The sequence below is a fragment of the Triplophysa dalaica genome, chromosome 7, assembly GCF_015846415.1.
Source record: "Triplophysa dalaica isolate WHDGS20190420 chromosome 7, ASM1584641v1, whole genome shotgun sequence".
Taxonomy (NCBI): domain Eukaryota; kingdom Metazoa; phylum Chordata; class Actinopteri; order Cypriniformes; family Nemacheilidae; genus Triplophysa; species Triplophysa dalaica.
The window spans coordinates 16,218,060-16,242,045 of record NC_079548.1 but is presented as its reverse complement, the minus strand read 5'-3'; the positions used below and the strand labels follow the sequence as shown (position 1 = coordinate 16,242,045).

General features: G+C 38.7%; 2 protein-coding genes across 4 annotated transcripts; both read right to left on the bottom strand.

Annotated features, from left to right (window-relative positions):
- Window positions 1-5,462: 5,462 nt before the first annotated feature.
- Window positions 5,463-13,063, bottom strand: LOC130426970 (uncharacterized). Of its 3 annotated transcripts, none has more exons than XM_056753999.1 (7): window positions 12,726-13,063; window positions 8,972-11,645; window positions 8,049-8,841; window positions 7,746-7,895; window positions 7,428-7,589; window positions 7,255-7,344; window positions 5,463-6,726 (listed from the first exon to the last, which is right to left on the bottom strand). In XM_056753999.1, exons 3-7 carry the CDS (start codon window positions 8,142-8,144, stop codon window positions 6,397-6,399), a joined length of 828 nt encoding a protein of 275 aa, XP_056609977.1. In that variant the 5' UTR covers window positions 8,145-8,841; window positions 8,972-11,645; window positions 12,726-13,063; the 3' UTR covers window positions 5,463-6,396. The 3 variants fall into 3 exon arrangements, with proteins under 3 accessions (XP_056609977.1, XP_056609978.1, XP_056609976.1); XM_056754000.1 differs by having other exon boundaries at window positions 11,597-11,645; XM_056753998.1 differs by lacking the exons at window positions 5,463-6,726; window positions 7,255-7,344; window positions 7,428-7,589; window positions 7,746-7,895 and having other exon boundaries at window positions 8,171-8,841.
- Window positions 13,064-22,171: 9,108 nt separating this feature from the next.
- LOC130425860 (putative nuclease HARBI1) lies at window positions 22,172-22,987 on the bottom strand. Its single transcript, XM_056752273.1, has one exon. The coding sequence runs from the start codon at window positions 22,985-22,987 to the stop codon at window positions 22,172-22,174; it is 816 nt and encodes a 271-aa protein (XP_056608251.1).
- Window positions 22,988-23,986: the final 999 nt, after the last annotated feature.

The window sequence follows — 23,986 nt, the reverse complement described above, 5'->3', positions numbered from 1 at the left end:
GATCCAGAGGTTAGTCCTGGTCTGTACTTAGAAGCCATGGAGAGTGCTTTTGGTTCTGCTGAGACGGGCGAAGACCTGTATTTTGCCTTTAGATTGCTATAGCAGCAGCCAAAGGAGAAGATGTCTGACTTTCTGAGGCGCATAGAACTGTCATTGACCAAAGTAGTTTGTCGGGGAGGTTTACCCACAAGTCGTACTGACCGTGTCCGAGTGGCGCAGCTGCTAAGAGGAGCTATCCACGCAGATATGATGCTTGTTCAGCTCAAACTCCGAGAGAGAAAGGAAAACCCTACATCATTCTTGGAACTGCTGAGTGAGATCAGAAGTGAAGAAGAATATGAGTCATCAAGGATGAAGTTAAATACCTCTGTCCGAAGTGTCCACACAAATCCGACTACAGACAGAAGGCAGGATGATGTCAAGCGATTGAGAACAGAAATTCATGAACTCAAGTCAATGTTCACGGCCATGAGTACTTTACCTAGCCAGGTAGTAGAAGACCGCAAGAGACCTGATGCTATGACAAAGATGCACACTACAGAGATAAGTAACGAGAGTGAAGTAGCTGTGTTGAGAAAACAAGTGAACGACCTGCAAAAGCAACTGACAGGCCAGAAGCTTAACACCTCAGAATGCCCTACTTCAGTACTTCGAGTGGAGTCATCGAGACAAGCACCTAGTGATAGTAGAAGACAATCCTATAACGACTCAGATGGGAACTTCTGTTATCGCTGTGGTGAGAGCGGTCATTACTCTGTCAAATGTCAGAATGCAGAGAATCAGGCCCAAGTGATACAAAAGCTGATACACGCTCTAAAGAGAGCTAAACAGAGTGATACATCGTTGAAAACGGCAGGAGTTCGTAACACCGTATGTTCAGCTAAGAAGAGTGAAGTAATCACCATTGAAAGAGGCATTCCTCAAGGATTGATCGGCCCCTGTTCAATCATACCAGTGAAGATAAATGGCCAGCACTGTGAAGCACTTCTTGATAGCGGCTCTCAAATCCCAATTATCTTCGAGACCTGGTACAAGCATCACATACCTGATATCCCAATTCAGCCAGTGTCAGGGTTGGCGATTATGGGGGCTGAGAGACACAAGCTACCCTTACTTGGGATATGTAGTAGTGGAAATGGAGTTTCCAGAGAAGGTCACGGGCACCAAGGAGACACTTTCCGTCCTTGCTCTGATTTGTCAAAGTTCCAAAAGTCCTGAAAAGACACCTGTGATTCTAGGCACCAATGCCAATCTTTTTCAGCGATTGTCTATGCTCGGTCGAGAGACCACAGAAGTAGACCTTGCACAGACACTTGGCATAAGAACAAAGCACTCCCATGTTTGCACAGACACACCAATTACCGAGGGTGATGAGGGTGAAGTGGCATCTGTGAAGTGGATGGGCCCAGGCTCACTAACCTTACCTCCAGGGGGTGAATGCTGCGCTATCTGCGACGTGGAGTTGAAGAAACCGCTGGGTAAAGACATGTTGATGGTTGATGCATCACCCGCTACGCCATTACCAGCAGGAGTACTGTTGCAGCCTATGGTCGTGCATGGTACTGCCGTGGATGGTCACATCACTGTACTTATCCAGAATGAGTCTCAGAGAGAAACAGTCATTCCAGTTGGAACTGTCTTAGGTCAGCTGTGTCATGCTGATCCAGTCGTTCCATCTCTGAAGGTTGAAACGGAAACAGTGACTGTACCAACAGAGTTAGACCCTCAACTGATCCAGTTTGGCGACTCACCCATATCACCACAATGGAAAGTGCGACTCCGTCAAAAGTTATGTGAGCGAGCAAGCGTATTCTCATTGCATGAGTGGGATGTCGGCCTGGCAAAGGATGTGGAACACCATATCAGAATGACCTGACGAAAAGCCATTCAGAGAGCGGTCACGACGCTTAGCACCAGCAGACATTGATGATGTTCGTCAGCACTTGCAAGATTTGTTAAAGGCTGGGATCATTAAGGAGTCACGAAGCCAGTATGCATCACCAATTGTGATAGCCAGAAAGAAGACGGGGCGTATCAGAATGTGCATTGACTACAGGACCCTTAATCAGCTTACCACTCCAGACCAGTACACGACTCCTCGCATAGACGACGCATTGGACTGTTTGACTGGGAGCCAATGGTTTTCTGTCCTTGACTTACTTAGTGGCTACTATCAGATCGCCATGGCGGAGGAGGATAAAGAGAAAACCGCCTTCATATGTCCGTTGGGATTCTTCCAATTTGAGAGGATGCCACCGGATACTCGCCTTACTACTTGATGTTCGGTAGAGAGGTGAGACTGCCGGTAGACCAGTGTTTCGAGACGCCGAAAGATGGAACCGACGAGAGGAAACATTTCCAGTATGTTGAATGTCTGAAACGTGATTTACAAAGAGCCAACTGGCGAGGCAAGCTGCAGACAAGACTCATCTGAGGAACAAGAGAGCCTATGATCAGAAGGTCAAGTTTCAGAAAATTCAGGAAGGAGATAGAGTTCTGTTGAAGAATCTAGGACTCAAAGGGAAACATAAGTTGGAAAGCCGATGGAGTTCCATACCTCATGTAGTGGTTGGACAAATGCCGAACTTACCTGTGTTCCGGGTGAAACCTGAGGAAGAAAGAAGTAGGGAAAGAACCATACATCGAGATCATATATTACCAATTGGACAATCTGTGAGGATTCCACTGGAACAAGGGTGTGATGAAACCAACGTGAGACCCAGAACACGTTCAAGCAAAACAAGACAAAGACAAAAGAACGTGAATCAAAGAGAAGAAATGCCAGAGGTAACTGATTTATCATCTGAAGTGGAGTATGAATATTCTAGCAGACCATACATGGAGTATGTGAAACTTCTACTGAAGAGGAGAGAAACTCGTGATGGAACCTCAGTACGTTCGCAGTATGAAGAGGACAGAGAACCTGATACTGTGCAATCAGCAGAAGAACTGGATTCTGACGAAGGAAATGATGAGGAAAGTCAAGAAGAAGAGAGAGATTCGGGTTCAGATGATTCCGAAATGGATCTGGATACTGGGAGAAATGTTAAAGCACCTGGAGAAGTTAGTAGTTAGAAGTTAATAGAGTACCTAGCACCAGAGTAACTGAAAAGAGAAGAATAAAACCAGTGTTGAGATTAATATTTGATGAACCTGGAAAAGTCAGTGAGCAACCTATTACTATAGTTCATAGAGGAGTAACTATTACAATAGGCAAAAACTAGGTTTCCACTTAGTTATATGTATTCCATGCCGCGGTTCAGATTCAGGATTGGTAAACTGTAAATTACTTCCTGAAAAAGATCTAATTATATCATAATATTGCTGTTTCGTTAACCGAGTGTTGCCCTATATATATATAAAAAAAGATTATTTCCATAAGCCAATATTTTTATTTTGGTTATTTTCCTCAAAATGTACATTTCATGTTGTTAAAAATGTTTATATTCTGTTTATATGGTTAATGTATTAAGTTTGTTGGAAAATGCACTTATGTGTGAAGATTGTGCTATGACGTATCTGAGATAAAAATTAGTAAAACACCAAGTTTAAGGTTTGATATAGGTGACATTGTATACTGCGCGAAGAGTGAGTTACAGACACTTAAATAAGTCACAGTGTGACTCTTCTCCGTTTCTGCGTTGAGTGCATAGCCTGAAAAGCCTAATATTCGAGGAAGAGACTGTGAAGGTTCGAAGGGATTCTTCAAGGCTGTTTGAGCATTGGAAGCATCGTGTTCCGGAGTGTTGAAGGACGACGCGGCGACTCATCAGTGCTGTTGCGTGAGTTTCATTTTGTTTGTTGCGCCGAGCTGTGAAGCGACCATTCTGTTTTAGGTCTCAACGATCTCAAGCTACACAACAGGCCTGCTACGAGTATTCATTTGACTATCAGTGTATTCAATTTGTTTATTCATGTTGATGGCCATTTAGTCATTTGCCGGCATTATATTTAGAATTTCAATTGGTTTAATTTGGGGAATTTAATGTGATTGGAAAATTGTGATTATTGAATTTGTTTATTTGACTCTAATTGTACATTTGTGAATATTTTATATATTCTTTAAGGTAATAGTTCATAACTATCTCCTGTGAAGATTGAGATTTTGGGTTTTATATATATATTCATATACGGGTGGTATATCTAAAGTAAATAATATCATTTATCGTGTAATAATTTGGTTTAGAGTGAACGTAATTAATTGTGTTAAAGTTATGGTAATTTAAGTAGGTGTAATACAAACAATAGGATTTTCAGGTGAGTGTTCAGTTAATTAGTGTATGAAATAGAGACATAAAGTTATATATTGTGTGATTATTATAAATTAAGTAAAGTGACTATTAGCACTAAAAGTGAACATATAGTGATAAATTAGTAATTTAACTCTGTGCATTAATTAATAACAGAAAGAGAGATCTTTCACCAGGTAGGAATTCGGGGAGCGCACTTCAATAAAAATAGCTAAGACACGCTAAGGGGGCGCTACACGAGCAAAAACAAATTTACATTTTTACAGACAACATTGTAACACTGCAGTGGAGAAGGCGGGGCGAGACCGTGAGTCGAGGCCAGTGAGTGATTGTTAATGAGCGTCAGCTGTGCGCGCACCGGTCTCGCATCACAGAGGAGATCGGGAGCATAAGAGAACGAGCTACCGGACCGTCGATGAGAGAGGACCAGGCCTGGATTTTAGTTGTGGTTTGTTTTATTTCGGCGGCACTCGTCCGTTAGGGGCTGCCGGCTGTTTATGTTCTGTTATTATTTGTTTAAAGAGTACCTAGCATATGTTTTTTTAGGTCCTACTTTGATTTATGGAGTGTCCAACAACAAGTTTATGTACATACAATGTATAAAAAAAACTATAATGTCGTAATAATAGGCAGTTATTCGTACTTAACGTCTTGACTGACTCTCAAATGATTCGTTCCGCTATTCATCCGTCTAGGCCCCGCCTACCCGCTAACCTTGTGTCATGTGATTGGTCAGATGGTGTAGTCTATTGTTATTGGTCAAACGCGTTCATCATTTGTCGCAAATGGAACCCCACTACCATCATTACAGGATTACGGTTTACATGTGGTTGGATGTCATGTATATTATGTGTACACTGTAAAAAATATCTACTTGGTTCTACTTAAAATCATAAGTTAAGCAGCTGCCTCAAAATTTCAAGTAAAAACAAAATGGATTAATGAATTGTTTTAACTCATTATTTTAAGTGTTGTTAAACTGTGAATTGCCTTCTGTGAGTCAACATGACTATACCATTATTGTTGTTTCAACTTTGCTATGCAAGTTCAAAATAAAGTGAACTCATTAATGAGCATTCTGTTCACTTATCCCCATTAGTGGGTTCAACTTAGTCATTTAAATTAAGTAATGTCTTTGAATTAGGGTATCAAGTTAAGATGATCTAAAAGAACGTCTTGTTTTAACTTAACAATTAATTGTAAAAACACAAATTTGAGTACAAAAGTTTTTTTTTATTAAAACCAATGTTAAGCCAATACAAGCTATACAAACACTTCATTCATGAAATCATCTCAAAATTGTAATCAATACCAAACTTCAGTTGGGTGTGGGTCACATAATGAGGCTAAGATAAATAGAAGGGTTTCGTGTGAGCTTACACTATGAGGGGGTATCCCAAGCAGACTCCACAAGTATTTCTCAGTGTGTGTATAGAAGGTGGATGATGGGAAGTGTTTCCTGCAGTTGTCTGCAGTGCCTGTTGTCAACCAAGAAGTTGGTCATGCTGAATCTAGGCTAGATAGACCAATAGACACATACAGCAGTATAGATATCTATATTCAGCACCGTCAAAAAAAAAAATCACTGCCTGTCATCTAAGTTGTTTATCATTGTTATTGTTGTGTGACCTAATGAGGTTAAGTTGACTGATGATTACTGCAGGAAACATCTCACCTTCTATATGCACGTGCACACCCCTCTGCTTGTCATATGCCCATTAGGTCACCCAAAGCTGTACTGAACACTATTCATATTAACCCAAAAGAAAATAAATTCTTTTAAAAGCATTAGCTTTTTTCCTTACAACACTGAAATATTGAACAGGTTTTAAATGTAAACATTTAAAAAACCTTAAAAACATTAATCTCACAGATCAAGCTAACTTATACCAAAAGCTGTGCTGAACCCCAAACACAAACAAATCTAAAACTTCAGACTGCAGCTGGTTGTTTACAAATATTTGAAACTTGAATACAGTATACTTTTGACCCCATTATTTGAACAATATTCAGAATTAAATGTTTTCAGTCCAACAAAAAAATCAGGGCTCCTCTCCTGTTTGCTTAAGTGCTTTTGCCTTCAAATTTGGAACGCATGTCAACAGAAAAAAATGAATTCCAATCCTATTCTCAGGTGGGGCATGGTTTACAAATTATATCTCAGGAGCTTGTTTCGGATGCCGTGGACTCTGGCAGAGGCTTGATCTGGTTTGATCTTCATCACTACCCTCTGAATGAACTCAAAGGAATACTTCATGGCTCGTGGATACTCAAGGTTAACGCAGTAGATGATCCCTAAAAGCATGGCAAAGCTGGATGGCACATCCTTGAAGTTGTGAAGCACAACAGTCTCCTCAACCACAACTGCCACATTGAAGACCTCACGTGGAAAGGCATCCTGGTTGTCACCTTCATGGCCTATCAACAGGCCAAGTTGCATCCCCTCCATGGCTGCAGCCAGAGTCTCACCATGGGCCTTGAAAAGCAGAAAAAAAAATAGTGTGAATGTTTGGGTCAAGATGTACATGCTCTGCAAAGCTATTTAAGTCTCAGTGATCATAAACCTTGTTTTCAGGCTAATAAAATAGTCTTCTTGGGCTTTCAGTTGTGAGTGTGCATGTTTGTAGGTGCAATATTGGAACGTTACTGCAAGGGTGAAAACTTCAGTGTCCTCTCAGATCTGGGAAAGTGTATGTTGCACTGGGTCCTCTCCCCATCACTATTCTACCCCTCCTTTCTCCTCCCCCAACATTGCTCTACCCCTCCCTCCTCCCATCACCACTATTCCACCCAACCCTCGTCCTCCCCATCACTATTCTGCCCCTCACTTCTCCTTGCATCATCACCATTTTGCTGCCACAGGACTTTATCAACACCCATGAGTGTATCTAATGCAATCTCTTTGTTAAAGGTTGTCTGTGTGTGTGTGTGTGCGCGCACAAGTGTATATGTGGGTGGGTACGTTCATTTATAGGCTGTTATGCATGACAGAAAAAGGTCTTACGTCACACATCCTGATGATGTCTGATGGCTCTTCTCTTAGATAGTGTGGCAGACCCAGCAGAGCAGCAATCCTTCTCCTGTCGTTTGTGTCCTACAAGACAAAAATAAGCAGTGTTGAGATTTTATTGCAAACATCTGGTGCCCAATTTTACAATTCTCAGCTCGTCTACTCACATCTTTCTTCAGACAGTCCAAAATGGCTTTCAGTGCAGGCATCTTTGCCGACTTGGTCGCAGCTTCGTACACTTCCAGCAGTCGTGGTGCCAGGTCGTCAAGTCCATCAAGGAACGACTCGAGAAGGTCTATGCTTACGACTCTTTTGAACTCTGTCCGAACCTGAGAAGACAAAAAGGTTAAGAAATTAGAGAAAAGATTTTCAAAGCATAGAGTCATAATTTAGTAAGCTAAGGTTGTCTGTTGTCAAAGGCTTTCATCCACTCAGTAATACCAAAGTCTCTTTAATCATAGGCTGAGTGTTGTCTATTGTTATACCTGTCTCTCACAGAACATGGCCGGCCATCTAGCTATGACATCCCCAATGAGAGGTTGATCCCCTACGATCTCCTTTCTGCGCTTGGAGAACGTGGCAGACATCAGCTCATCTATCTGCTGGTGATCTGGGTCTTTTTTGAGCACTTCCACCTGAATTGGATTGCACAAGCGCAAAGGACACATAAGACAAAATAGTAGGCTTCACAGACACAAAAGCAAAGTGTAGGTAGTTACATAGGCAGGTATGTATGCAGTAATATTAGACAGGTATGATGTGTATGTGCATGTGTGTGTATGATGTACCTCCATCAACATCCGCTTTTCTTCCATGTCTTCATCACTTAGTCCTTCAGGGGGATCTGGACAGAAGTGGACCTCGCCCTTCTTTGACTTCTTCATACGTGGTCCCTTGGCTTATTCTCCTTTTCTTTTGTTGACCCTCACCTCTGGGCATCCAGCTGCACTTAACTTCTGTCGATAGTTTCCGAGCTTAAACTTCAGGCTGTGGAACCAGCCGTACCAACCCTTTCCAGACCCTGGCTCTTTTAGACTGGGATGCTTCTCCACAAGCGCTTTCGCAACATTCTCATAGTGTTGCCTCTCAGGATAAGGACTAATCTTTGACATGCTGTCTGCAAGTGTGTCCAGGATATCAGTTTTCATACCTTTAGGAATCACCAGCACAGATCCATCTTTTGCATATCTTCCATTTGCTTCTTGCAGCGTGAGTTCAACATCATGCGAGAACTCTGGAATCGGGAAGGGCTCAGGCCAGTGCTGGGAGTCAGATTCCCCACTACTGAGAGATGGAAGGCTGGCTGAATCCAATGTGGAATCCGAGCAAGCTGCATCAGCTGTGAACAACACTTTCAATGTTGCTCTCTCCTCAGGAAGGTCTCGGATGTCGGTCAAATTGGTCAGCTGATCCTTGAACGCAGGGTCCTCAAATTGTAAAATAAATCCACCTCTCAGGCCAAGGTTTGCACGCAACACCTGGCACAGTGCATCAACACTAGGGGGGGTGATTTCGATGGAAAGGCGCCTGATATCCATATCAGAGAGGACAACTCGCAGCAGCATCGTGGATCACTTCGGCCTGAAATTGGAGAAGAAAAAAGGTTTAATTCATTGTATACATACAAACAAATTGTTACTACAGAAACGATTTGGAAAACACTTCAAGAGGGTTAATTCTTTTGGATCAGGGTAGAAATACACAAACTTACAGCAGCCTTAATTCAGCAAGAATGTTCTAGGAGTGGTTAACAGGCGACCCTGGACAAGGTATGACACAAGTGGCATGTAGTCATTGAGATCCTCTGGTTTCACCAAGAGACACTCAGCAGGACTTTTCTTCACAAGATGGTAACTCCTCAAATGCTCCACATAGTAAGTCGAAAAAGGTTCAACGAAGAAACAAACATGACCATCCAGCACAATGCATATTTCCAAAATCCTTCCGAAGTTGGGTAGTCCACTTGTACTTCCAACAGAAATTATCATTCCCTTTGAATACTGCGTTCCATTTAAGAAGACATTAGGGGTCAGTCCAACTGTGTCAACATCACTGAATCTATTCAAGATTGCTAGTCTAAGACCACCATCTAAGACTCCCAGGCACACATCTGTCACTTTTGCTGTCTCAATCTCAGGCTTGAAAATGCTGGGCATTTCAAGATAATATGCAAGCATAAGTTGGTGTCTTGAGGCAAGGGTAAGCAGAATATTTTTAAAGTTATTGGCATCACGCACTACCTTCTTAAAGAAAGAATGCTTAGCCTCAAACCTGATTGTCCAACACTCTATTAAGGGTCCAAATCTTTGAATAAGGCAAGGATAATGTTCAATAAAGTGATGTTTGGGGCGCAATTTGTAATCCGGGAAAACTGTCAGTAGCAACTGTCTATGATCCGATATTTTGGACTGCAAATAACACAGCGAGTCTTCAGTGTGATATGGAGTCGCTAAGAGCTCAACCAAGTCTTTCAGCTCAAGGATTACTTCCCATGTTTGATTCCCTTCTGGAACACGGTGGCCGATGATGAGGGTAAGGAAACGCACAAGACTCCAATTTTCGTGGCCGTTACCACCTACAGTTCCACTCTTTTTAAAAGTTGAAAGAATTTTCTGAGGACAATTTCTCTTATCCGAGAATTTAAAAGGGAAGCTCTGTATTTCACTATTAAGCTCTTCTAATGTGAAATACTTCTTTGAAATCAAATCTGCAAGGCACATACTTGGTTCTACAGGCACAATCCCTTCCAGCACATCGTGTAAAAAATCAGGTGGAAAGCCTGTGCATGTGTGAAAACCTGTCAGGCTGTTGAGAGGGCAGTCTCGTTTCACACCATCAACAGATGCAAGGTCCGTCTGCTTCAAGACATTTACAGCTTCATCAAATGATTCTGGTGACCTTAAAACAAAGTTCCCAGTTCTAACATCACACGTTTGTATGTCTCGACGACTAGCTAGACAAAACCTACAGAACTTCTCAACATTGAAAGACTCTTGGAATCCACCTAAGGAATGTGCTGCCAAGTTGTCAGCAGCAACGAACAAGATGGTGCCTTTAACATTACACCCTAGTTTCTCTACAAACACACCTACTGTTTCAAGACATTTAATATCTTCAATCAGTGGCTTCAAAACACGATCATAACCATAAATCCTGACATGCTCAGCCTTGCACAGTAAAGCAAGGTAGATTGACGACAATGTTGACTTGTATCTAGAGGGTAAATTGCCAATAACCCAATACACACCACAGATTTTATGGTTTTTTTTTGATGTGCCCAAGGGATTGCAGATTTCAAAGTCATCAATATACAAAGTAATAGCTACACTTAGTTCTTGACCTGAGAGGATTCCATTCGATTTATAGAAGTCACCATCCAGAAAAGACTTGTAGTAGCCAGACTGTTCAACAGGTTTGTTTTTCCCCAGTGCTTGCAGTACCTCTTCTTTTTTAAGAAGATCTGAAAGTAACTTTAGAATAGGGATATAGATAACAGTATGAAACTTTTCTTGTCTGTTCAAAAGATATTCGACAGGTTCAATGACACTAAAGTTCTTTTTGTAATATAACTGTCTTTTGTAGTCTGTGCCTAAAGATCCTTCTCTTGAAAGGAAATTAAGTGGGTTAGCACTTTGAAATAATTCGGTCAAGGATGTCAAACATTCCTCAGATGTGCAATTATGCTTCTCCAAAACATTCTCAATTGACTCCCTAGTTATTTGTCCAGCACATTTTCCAATATCAAACAAATCATCCACAATTTCTTGAATCGCAGACTTTGACACATGAAGGACGGCTTGCAGTCGAAGGAAAAGGGATGCAATTCTGCGCTCAACTGACTTCTGTGTAGGCTGAGAGTCAGGTTCAGTCACTGAAACATCTGGTGACTCTAAATCAAAGTTATCCTGTTCATCATTGACAGAAGCTTGACTTTGACAATGGATAATAAGTTCAGGTTTGAAATTATTGAATGTAGAAGGCTGATGATATCGGCTTCTGTGAGCAGTAAAAGTTGAGGCTACTCTAGATGTAAAACAGCACCCCACAAATGGGCAATTCACAGTCTCTCTTTTTATCAAATGTCTCTTTAAATGAAGAAAATAATGTTTGATATTGCTTGGCGCTGAAAAAGTACAAAGTTCACAACGAAGTCTAGCAATGGGACTGGTTCCTTGTTTGTGGTCCGTCAAATGTTTTAAAAGTTCCACATGGGATTGAAAGACGGTAAGACAATTCGGGTAAATACAACTAAAACCTGTTCTTCCACGTCCATGCTTGTCCTTGTAATGATTCACTATAGTCTTTTCAATGTATGAGGAAAAATTGCAAAACTTACAAGTCCACTTCATCAAATGAGTAGCTGAGCCTGGTAAATCATAAAACACCTGAAACACACAAAACAGAAAAAAAAGTTTTAGCTGCCAAGTGATGTGAATTGCAAAAATGAACAAGAGCACATTTCTAATTAAGTCTAACTAACAAATTGGATATATGAATTGTTGGATTGCTCTTTAGCACTAGCTAACGCGACCGATGTTATGTAATAAATATAAAGTTCAAAAGAACAGCATTTATATAAAATAGAACTAACAATATAAGTGTCTTTACTGTAACTTTTGATCTGTTTAACTCATCCTTGATGAATAAAAGTATTGATACATCTTATTTCTTTCCCCCAAAAATAAAATAAAAATTCTTACTGACACCAAACTTTTGAACGGTAGTGTTTAATGTTACAAAAGCTTTAGATTTCAGATAAATGCTGGAAGATTTCAGATAACGCTTTATCAACCGTCTCTGACTAAACTGCTAGTTTTCTAGCTAAATGACATCACAGTTGTTGCACATATCAAAAGGTAATGATAGCTAACGTTAATCACGTTATTGGTTTCATCAACGCACATTCTTAATATCTACAAAACACTAACACTTACCAATGGCGAACTTGTTCATGCCAACACGACTCGTCTTATCTAACGGGAAAATGAGGCACCCGGCCGATTGAAGTTCGTTTGCTTGCTGGCGCGTAAATTTGTTCTTCTCGAGGCCTGGCTTCGTCGGTACGTTAGTCCCCCGCACATGCGCCAAGAGCCGTCCTCCACTCAATCTGATCATTTTAACTCATTCTTGATGAATAAAAGTATTGATTTATTTTATTTCTTTCCCCAAAAATAAAATAAAAATCCTTACTGACCCAAACTTTTGAACGGTAGTGTTTAATGTTACAAAAGCTTTAGATTTCAGATAAATGCTTAGATTTCAGATAAATGCTGGTAGATTTCAGATAACGCTTTATCAACCGTCTCTGACTGAACTAAAAGACTGAACTGCTAGTTTTCTAGCTAACGTTAACGGTCGCTGAAACGTGCCTTGCTTAAATGACATCACAGTTGTAGCACAGCACATACCACGATATTGGTTTCATCAATGCACATTCTTAATATCTACAAAACACAAACACTTACCAATAGCGAACTTGTTCATGCCAACACGACTCGTCTTATCTGACGGGAAAAATGAGGCACCAGGCCGATTGAAGTTCGTTTGCTTGTTGGCGCGTAAATTTGTTCGTCTGTAGTCCCCCGCACATGCGCAAAGAGCTGTCCTCCACTCAATACAACACGCCAAAGACTTGTAGCCCACTCAATTTAAAATGGCAAGTTCATTCAAACACCTGGAATTTGTGATTCATTGAAGTAACTTATGAACCTAAATTGGAAGATTGAAAACTCAAACAATTGAGTTGAAATTTCATAACACATTATTTTATGTCTGAGTTAATGACATATATAAGTTATCATAACTTTTTGATCAGATCATTTTTTACAGTGTAGGTAGAGATGGCGGCCATTTTACTGTACCAATTAAAGCCCGAGTCTGAGGAGGAAGAAGGTGCTAATCCACAACAAACTCCACCACGACTGGAGCACAATGTTTGTCAATGGCAAGTGACAACTCTTGTCATAAAAACTCCCAGTGTGACAACATGCATGTTGTGCTTTTGCTCATCAATGAAATAAAAAAAATATTTTTTCTTAAAATACTGTTCGTTATACTATTATTTTGTCTTAACTGTGCGTTGTCATGGTATATAGTATTTCAGAAAGTCGACGTTATAAAGAATGATTGTAGTTTCACCCAAATTGTGTCAAAATGCAAAGTTAATAGCAAGATAAACAAACTGTTACACTCCAGAAATAACGGTACATGCTAATGTTAGCGTTATATGCATTAGCTAAACACAGACATAAGGTACGAAAATATTTCTTGAAGTGAAGACAAAAATCAAGTCAGACTTACAGGTTGGGATTCGGTGGAGCTAACAGGTCCAAATAGAGTTTTTTATTTTCCCCTCTTTCAAGGATCGTCGTTTCACATACCCTGCAGTAAATGCGCCAAGATTATTGAACCAATGTTCGTTGAAATGATGCGCGCACAGTTAAACCCTGGGGTTACTCCTTTGGTATCGTTGGAAAAATGAATTGTAACCATTTTCCCCTCAGACGTTCTTCCTTTGGTAGTTGAAATAAGACCGACTGTGTCACACCGTAGAACACAGACTCAAGACATGATACACACGCATCACGATCGAGCGACAGTGTTCGCGGCAGTCTCAGCAAAACGTAGGCGGGCACTATGTATAGTGACGTAAATACGCAGGTGAACTATTCCATGTCTCGTTTGTGTGATTCAGAGTCGACTCCCATTTTTACAAGCAAATAACTTTATATATTCACCTTCGGACTTACAACTTGGCAGACAGCTTACTTTCAAACACTGTACCTTTGAACAATCACCTACATATTGAACAGTTACACTGATATGTGAAGTGTCAATGAGTTGCTGACAAGCACTTGTGAGATAAAATATTTTACATCTATATGTTTGTTTTGCTCTTTGGTGGAATTGTAAGTTCTGATTTTGTGTCTGTTTTTTCATCTGTTAACTAATTTGTTCATCATGTCCCAATCTTAAAAATACACAAAAAGTTTGTTTGAAGCAATATTTAGAAATGTTACTATCCTAACATACCACATGTGCTACATTTACTTTTAAGTAGTAGGTCTTTTTTATCAATAAATTAAATTCTTGTTTATGTCTCATTTATAAGTCATTCCTGATTCATACTCTACATTTGAACACTTTTTTGATGTGTCTGTCCATCATTGTACCAAAATAACATAATTTTATGCAAATCAGCCAAATGGTAGTAGTTTGAAATAATCGGCCTTCATTTCCTTTTAGTTGTCATTCTTTTTAGTACGCATTTCAAAATAAACGTAATTTCCTTTTGTATTATGCATTCTTAGGCACTTGTGGTTTTAACTAATTGACTTCCTAAAGAACTCATTCATTAAGGTATCATTTTCTTTGTGAATCAATTCTATGTTAAGCACTTTGAATTACCTTTGTGTTTGAATTGCGCTATATAAATAAACGTTGCCTTGCAATGCTGAACCGTGAGAGAATCGTTGATGGCAGAAAAAAGTAAAGACGAAAACGCAAAAGAGAGATAAACATTTTGTAAAGTATGAATCAAGAATAACTCATAAATGAGATATAAACAAGAATTTAATGACTTTTTATCATCCGTTGTGAAATTATTAAAAATTGAAATAATGAAATGTTTGTGAAAATAGTGCCAAATTGTACAATCTGGACAAGAGCTATTGTTACAACTGCAGAAGACTACCAAAAGAGAAATGAATGTTTGAAATTTACTTACTACTAAGACGTACTACTTAAAAGTAAATGTAGCACATGTGGTATGTTAGGATAGTAACATTTCTAAATTTTGCTCCACAAACTTTTTGTGTATTTTTAAGATTTGGACTTCAACAAATTAATTAACAGCTGAAAAAACAGAATGGAACTCTAGTTCCATTTTCATATTAACTCTGTCTAACCTATTTAAGTTTCATTTCCACTTGATTGTCAAGTATTTCATGTATTTGTTGTTTTGTTGTCTTTGTTTTGGATGATCCTTCAGTTTAATGTGCTTTTGTTCTAGTGTTTTGAGTTTATATGTATGCCAAATGCCTAAATGTATCCTTGAGGGCCATTTTTTACTGCTTTGGAGCATTCCATAGAACATTAGGTGGTGTATTTTCCTTGTTATTGTTTATCATTCAGAAGACTATTCAATCTCCATATGGTGTTCTTTTGTTGAACATCTCAATAAAGACTCAAATAAACTCCTGCATGGTCGGACACATCTCTGGCTCCTATATCACAACTTATGATTCTATATCTCTCAGAGCTGAACAAAAAAAAGTCAAACACTTGAATAGACTCTGTGAAGGTTGGGAAAAAAGGTCAATTGTTTTGTGTTTGGGTTTTAAAAGGCTTTTAAAGACCATGAATCAGACCATGTAAGTGTAAAATACTAAATCAAATTTTCTGTTTAATATATTTATCAATATAGTTAATTTAAATAAAAACTCCTGTGTAGAGATGGAAAATGAACAGGATGTATTTTCAGACAGGCCATGTTAGTTAAGCTTGCATCAGCTGATCTCATCAGTTGCAGCTAATCAATGTCAAACACAATATACTGTGTCCTATTTAAGTTGCTTTTTTATAGCTCATTTACAGCTGTTCAATTGTGCCACGCTGAAAAACCCACCTCCATCCCCAACTCCACAACATTTGACTGTGTCTATCAGATCATTTTACATCCATTTTGTTATGCATCCTGAATTAATTTTTTCCCATCTTGAAATGCATTGATCCTTGTTCAGGTGCACTCTAAAAATGGCTGGGTTAAAAACAACCCAATTGGCAACCCAGCGCTGGGTAAATATTGGACAGAACACATTGCTGGGTTAAAGTAACCCAGCACACTGGGTTACACATGTTAACCCAGCATGCTGGGTTATTGAAAAAAACCAAAATGTTGTCATTTTAACTATTCATGTGTTTAATTCTGGGTTGTTCTTGCTGGGTTATTCTTAATTTCTTCTGTACTTCATTGTCAATCAAGACAATTGACATTTATTTTTTAAAAATCATTTTTATTTGACTGTAAAAATAATTGTTAAGAAATGTTTTAACTTTTACAGCCAATAACAGCAATATTTTTAGATTTGCATGATTTAAAGAAAATGGTTTAATTATAATAAATAAAACATTTTCATATCAAACATTAACAAGCATTATAAATAGCATTACAAAATAACTAATAAAAGTCTCCACAATATGTAGCAACAAATGTCAATTAATAAAACTAACTAAATACATATAAATTATGTATAATACATTATGAATTACACTTAATACATTAAGAAACCAACCGTGTAGCAAATCAACTCATTAAATACAGGCTACCACGCTCGTCTTTCTTTACTATATGCACAAACCTTGAAAAGTTTGGTTTAAAACATAGGGAGCAATATAATTGACTGGCCGCTTAATATCCAGAGTGGACACCGAGAGAGATGTTCCTGAACCGTGAATGCTTGACCGCGCTCGAGGGGCACTCGCCGGTTTGACAACCCAGCGGCAGAAACAACCCAGCACATTAACCCAGCGGGTTTAACCCAACACCTTGAAAACTAAAACTACCCAAAAAGTGTTTAACATGTGGAAAAATAAAACAGCAAAACTACCCAACGGACTCAACCCAGTGGTATGGGTTAAAAGATAACCCAGCCATTTTTAGAGTGTGGTATCATTTAAGTATAAATATAATTTTGTTTATCACAAATCAAGGTGAAGGCATACATATTCCTGATGTGGTTCTTCATGTGGGGGATATTGCACTCCTACTCTGTTAATGCATTGCTTTATGGACCGGGTTTGTCAACAGCAGTTTCATTCGGTCAATCTTAAATATTGCTATTTTTTTAATATTTGACAATAGTGGTCCTGACAGAACTATATTTTTCAGACACGGCACAAAGAATTACGAACAAAGAGACAAAACATTATGCATGTATTACTTTATTTGGTAAATGAGGTCGATGAAGCTGTGCTGGAGATACCTCAGGTTACCTCAGGTCATGTAATGAATGCTTGCATCTAGATGAATCAGGACTAACTGGATGTCATAGTTCATTACATAAAATAGCTTGTATAGTTTCACTTGTGTATTTGCAAGTAGGGAGTGTCCTACTTAGACAAAGCCACCTTTCATTTTTTCAAGTGTTTTTATAGCAATAATCTAGTGCTTCAAGAGCCCATTGTGTTTGTGTGTGTCACAGTCCTGTAATAAACTTGTGTACATGTTTTGAAATATTTAGAAGTTTGGATAAGAGATTTTAAATTTGTATTAATTGTGACTGAACTTCTTTTTAATTTCTCTTAATTTATTTTAAACTGTTTTGGATTTAAATTCCTTTCCTTTTTTGCCCTTTTATTTTTTAGGTGTTTGCGTATTGGCTTCTGCTCATTGCTGTCATTCCATACCTCCTTTTAAACCTCCAAAGTAACCTACTTGAAAATAGATCAAAACTGCCAAAACACTTGTTGACCGCAACTCTAGGTGAGCTTTTCTTTCAAGCTGTTGTATCTATGACCTAATGAGACCTTTTAAAGTTCAGAAGGTTGTTTTAGGCAAAAGTGGAATGTAGACACATTAATAAGGAAACAGTAAACCTGATCATCTTGTCAAACATGTACAATGTTTTCAAACTTAACAACACAAAATAACACGGAACATATCAAGGTCATTGAAAATCTCATGCCAGTCTTCCACTGTAATTACGTCATCTGAATTACCTTAACAATGAAAGCTTTTACGCCCCATTAAAGAACCAGTGCAAAGCTGCAAACACTTAACAAAAATAAATAAATAAATATTAAGCCAAAATACAGTCAGGATTTATTCTAGGAAAAAGGTGAATTTGGGCATTTATTCATACATTCAGAAAAAACAGATAACATAATCTGATCAGATCACGTAATCCAATCTTGGTTTTGATTCGGATCAAACCTTTAGTTTGGGTTTTTAAGAACCTTTTTGTAGGATTTGGATCACTTTGATCCAAAAAAACTTGATTAAACTGATCCCATCAGAAGGGTGGATTCAGCATGGAATCAATGTCCAAAATGGAATGAAAACTTTAAAAATGTATAAAATAATACTATATTTCGATCATGCAGTATCTTACAAGATATTATATTTATTCATAAGGTTTTAATTTTATTTGTTCATCTGTCAGGCTACAGTGATTAGGTAAGCTTTAACGTATTCAGCCTTTCAGTATAGGCCTACTGCAAAGTAGAAAGAGTTTGGCCTCATAAAATAATCCTCCAAACAGCTGTCAAAATTGACCAAAAACAATAAATTTTATTCTGTCACTAATTGATATATATATTCATCACAATCGAAAATACTAACTAACTATTTCGTCCCTTGTTGCACATCCTGTTTGCTCGTTCTGGCAGAATGCAGGAGGTTGGTTAGGGTCTCCAAGGGGCTCAGGTGCATCATTGTCAGCAGATAGAGGGACATTGCGCTTAGTAGCGATGTTGTGCAGTACAATACAGGCAAGGGTTATGTTGCATGCTTGCTTTCTGTGGTTCCACTCTCAGAACTCCATTTAAACGCTCAATTGCTCAATTGTTTGTGTTGTAGGTCTCAGAGCAGCGGACTGCTGGAAGAGGATGGGGTGGGGTTTTTCTTGTTTTTAGTTTTTTTTAAATGTGTGTGTTTTCATGTCAAATAAAAATAAACCTATATTGACCCCACACTGGCTATTCAACTTGTTGCTCTTTACATATCTATAGTTCTACATTGCGATTTCCTATCCTGTTTGAGCACTGGTTATCCAGCACTGGTTATCCAGATTCTGGATCCTGAAAATTTCCTATCCGGATCAGATTGATCCAATCCGATGTTGCTTTAAAAAACTGGCTCCAAAAGTAAGCTGGATAATGTGATCACGGATCGCAAAAAAAGGATTACTAAATCCGGATCAATTTTATCCGGATTAAACTTTTTGAAAAACCGGGCCCAGATGTCCAAATTCACTGTTTATTTTTAAAATAATTAAATATGTAAAAGTTGACAAGCACTGTTTAATACTTTTTATTGGTTAGATATTTGCATCCAAAGGTTTATACAAGGATTCAGAATGACAGCAGTGATATGAAACATGACAATTATATATGTAGGTTAGTAAAGGGTTAAATACATTTCTTATTCAAATAATGTCAAAGCAGCGTAAATAAAAAAAAATGCAAGTTGTTTTAGATCAAGACAAAAGTTAGTTCTTTGATTTAAGCCCTGTCCGGGAAACATATTTATAAAAGTAGTTGAAGAGCAACAGTGTCTAAAGCTGAACAGAACTACACACTATAAAACAACTGGTAAAATGACCTTTTTTGTGTCAATTTGCGCAAATTTGCGCGGTTAATGTCACTTTAAAAATCTGTGAAAGACTTTATACAAAAAATATGTAAATCCTATAGTTGTTTTTTTACAGGGGAAGTATTTGTATGTTACAACGACAGAATGTTTTAAAGCTTCAAGGTTGATATGAAAATTGGTTTTACTTTATAGTACTTGTGTGGTACATGGACACATTATTACTTCAAAAGGCTCTGGGGCCACTCCAAAGGTCCCTCTCCCACTATTTTCCCTGTTCTTTCCCTTCGTGAAAACATTAGGCGGGCCTTGTACCGGCTCGAACACCAAAGTTTCAAGTGCCATTTCAGCCGATAGGAGGCTGCTTAGGCAGCAACGGCATTAAAATTCGTCTAGTTAAAAGTTGTCCTACCACTAAATTAATTTTAGAGACATTGATTTAAGATCAAAAACTTGCTCGTTGTCGCTTAAAAAGTGCCATTCCTGTAATTAACTGTAAATCACTCAATATCCGAATCTAAAGGGCGGCTGGCTTGACCATGTATTTTCAAACTGCGGGTGGCTTGACCGCAGTGAATAACTGCCCATGGCCTTATTTTTTCTAAGTTCGTGTCCCTTAAGGAAGAACAGTAATGGTTACACGTTTGTATGTATTCTGTGCAAACCAAAAATGTAAACGTTGTTTGAATCGAAGACTTCAAGCTCAAATTTAAGGAAACACAAACAGGTGAGTGATTTGGACCTTCACATTGTCTACATTTTACAGACTGTTAACTTAAGATAAGTTTGAGTATTCAATTTGATAAAATAAATAACAACAACACTGAAATCATAACTGTATTGTATTACATTGTTTTAAACATTGTTTTCTTAAAACATTTTCATTGACAATAATTCAGTTATTCTGAATATACAAGGTCAAAGTCCCAAGAGGCTAGTTGCATGATCAGCGAGTGTGGGTGGGCTTACTTCTGGTCGTTACGGGAAAATAATGTTTTTTTCCGGGCAATAATATGAGCGCTTTTTAAATAAAAAAGTTCAAATTGATTTATCCGTGATATAACAGAAAAACCTCTTTACATTGCTGAGATCCTCGATAGGCCAACACAACACGATATAACAAAAAAGAATTTCATTCTCCATGCTCATGTGGTTAACCAAAATCCATATATGGGTTAATGACAAATAAGAAAATGTCAGGTGGTGCGACCATATATTAATTTAAAATAATATACATTTAATGTATTTAGCACTGAGTATTTTTCCCCTCATATATAAGAAATTTAACATAAAATCATGCCAAAATATTTTATTAAGAATTTTATTGAGAAAATTAACATTTATTTCTCAGTTTTGTTCTCTGTTTGTATGTTCGGACGGTCGCACCACCTGACATTTTTGGTCTTTCAAACACCAAAACTCAAAAAATCTATTGAATTTCAATAAAATGAAAAGGGTTTCTTATAAAGGACATATTGTAGATCCATTTGATATATGACATGTATTTATTCAAATTCTTTTTAGGAAAATAATGAATTTGGACACAAAAAATACATGTCACGTCATTGACCCATATACAAGTCATGTAACATGAGATGTCATATGTCTATTGTGAATTTCCACAGAGCTGTTTTTGCTTTGACAGTTGTGGGACAAAGAAAAGGATTAAAAGCATTTATTTCCTCTTACGATGTGAAACCACAACACATATCTACACGGCGGTAGCTATGACTGCGCGATCAATGGAATACAAACGCATAAAATCCCCAACAAAAAATCCCCAAAACTCGTCACATGCCTTGACAAACGAAACATGCGGAATCCCGCAGGTTGAGATCCTAATCTGAAAGCCATCATTCAGTTAATACTCTCGGGCCAGTTGTTCAAAGGTAAACTGATCGGATTTTGGTTATCGGATTGGATCAAATCTTGAAAATGAGTTGTTCAAAAGGGAAAGAAGGATTCTGAAATCAGATTAGATCATGGAATCCAATCCTTGTTTTAATCTGGATCAAACCTTCAGTTTGTGTTGTTCAAAACTTGTCAGTGGGATTTGGATAACTTTGATCCAAAAAAAACAGGATTATCCTGATCCCAACAGGGGGTAGGATTTCAAGGTGGATTTCAGGAAGAAAATGTAGTAAAACTTTAAAATTGGTCAAATAATACATTTGTATCATTTAGTGTATATACTTTTATTTATATTCTGCACTTGACTTGTGTAACCGTTGTAACAGTGATAAAGTAGACATAGGCTAACAATTAAGCTATTCAGTATAGTAAAGTAAAAATAAAATAAAAATTATCGTGTCCCCATGAAATAATCCCCCAAACAGATTTCAATAAACAAAAATAATATATTCATTTTTCGGTCATTCATCACCGTATATTAATTTCAAAGAAACAATCATCAGAGATGAGCCTGTCAAAAATAATGTCTAACAATTGCATCCCTTACTATACGTCCAGTCAGTCCCTGATTCTGACAGACCACCAGAGGTTGGTCTGGTTCTTCAACAGGCTCAGGTGCATCACAAACATCATCACAGAGAGGGACATTGCGCCTGGTAGCGATGTTGTGCAGGACGATACACGCAAGTATTATGTAAAGCGTCTCTTCAGAACTCCATTTAAACGCTCAATTGCACATCTTGTTTTGCAATGAGCAGTGTTGAAGCGTGCCTGCGCAGGTGTGGTTGCTGCAAGAAAAGGAGTCATCAGCCATGGTAGGAGTGGATAGGCACTGTCTCCTAATATTATGCCATCCGGTCGGTTGGTTTGGAGCTCTCTGTATAAAGCACTCTCTCTCAGGATGCGTGCATCATGAACAGACCCAGGCCACTTCACGACACAGTTTGTGATGATGAGGTCAGCATCGCCCACAAGTTGGATGTTGATGCTGCGCCTCCCCTTTCGGTTGATGTACTCCCAATCCCTCTCATGAGGTGCTTGGATATGCACATGAGTGCAGTCAATAACCCCAATAGTATTGGGCATATTCCCCAAAAGAAAAAACTTGTGCTTGGTCTGGGCAATCTGGACATCCTTTGGAAGTGAAACAAACTGATTGACCAGGATGGCCAATGCAATTGACACAGCTTTCACTACATCACTCACAGTTGATTTGTCCACTCCTATATTGTCACCAACAACTTGGTAGAAAGTCCCAGATGCATAGAAGCGCAGAGCAATGAGGACCTGTTCTTCCACAGACAGACTGTGGCTCCTTCGGGTTCTCCGTTGAAGTTTTGGCCTGACAAGGTCTGCAATGTACTTAATATCAGCATTCCCAAAGCGAAAGCGAGCATACAGTTCTTCAGTGGTGTATTGCTCCAGTGGTTGTGCACGCTCAACATACACCCTTTGACGGTATCCTCTTCCACCAACACGGTGGTAGCGATGGACAATACCTGCCATGTCAGTGTCTCTCTCTAAGTCCTCTGAGAAAGGCTGAATATAAGATGGCTGTCAAATACCCACACACCAATTGGCTGACGTGCTTGTGTTCAATTAAATCAATCATGCCCAAGGCCTACAAATACTATGTTCACTACAACAGAAGCGGTGAAACCATGGACTCAAAAGGACCTAATTTCACTGTTGCAGAAACCCATGCACTGCTGGAGGGTGTTAAGTGCCATTATGCCTCAATAGTAGGAAGCGCTGTTGCAGGTGGAATGGTGACTAACAAAAGGAAGAAAGACATTTGGGTTGAAATCACCCAGAATGTAAATGCAATGGGGTCTGGCCAGAAGAGGACCTTGGAGCAAGTGAAATTTAGATGGAAGAATCTGAGGGCCAGAGCAACGAAGGACCTTGCTGAGGCAAAAAACACCCAAACAGGCAACAAACCCTTTAAGAAAGGTGAATACACAGATGTGGTTCTGGACATTATTGGAGGTGAGAACTCTAAAGCTCTGCATGGGATTCATGGTGTTGTAGGGGATGGTGAGCCTACAATTGTAGAGGAAAGTGAGCAGGTTCTTCCTAATGCAGAGGAAACATTCATTCTGGATCCTCACTGGTAGAGCCAGCAGTCACAGGAGCTCAGAAAAGAGGCTTGAAGCATCCTTTGCCGAATAATAATGATGATGCCTATGAATCACTTCTTAAACGAGAAACTGAAAGAGCAGAAGCACAGATACTCCTGGCAGAGGAACAAATCAAGCTGACCAAACTGCAGCAAACCAAAGCGAAACTTCAGATCCGCCTCCTAAAAGCAGGGCTTGGAAATGCTGGTCTCTCCTCCTCAGATGAAGAAGAACCCTGAACATTCTTTATTTCGTTAACAATTGGATATTTAGCCATTTTATTTTTTAAAGATGTTTTCAAAATATCCACTATGTATTTGTTAATGTATATTTGTTTTTTATTTGTTGTGGTTCAGATGAGGGGTCATAAAAGTAATTATTTAAT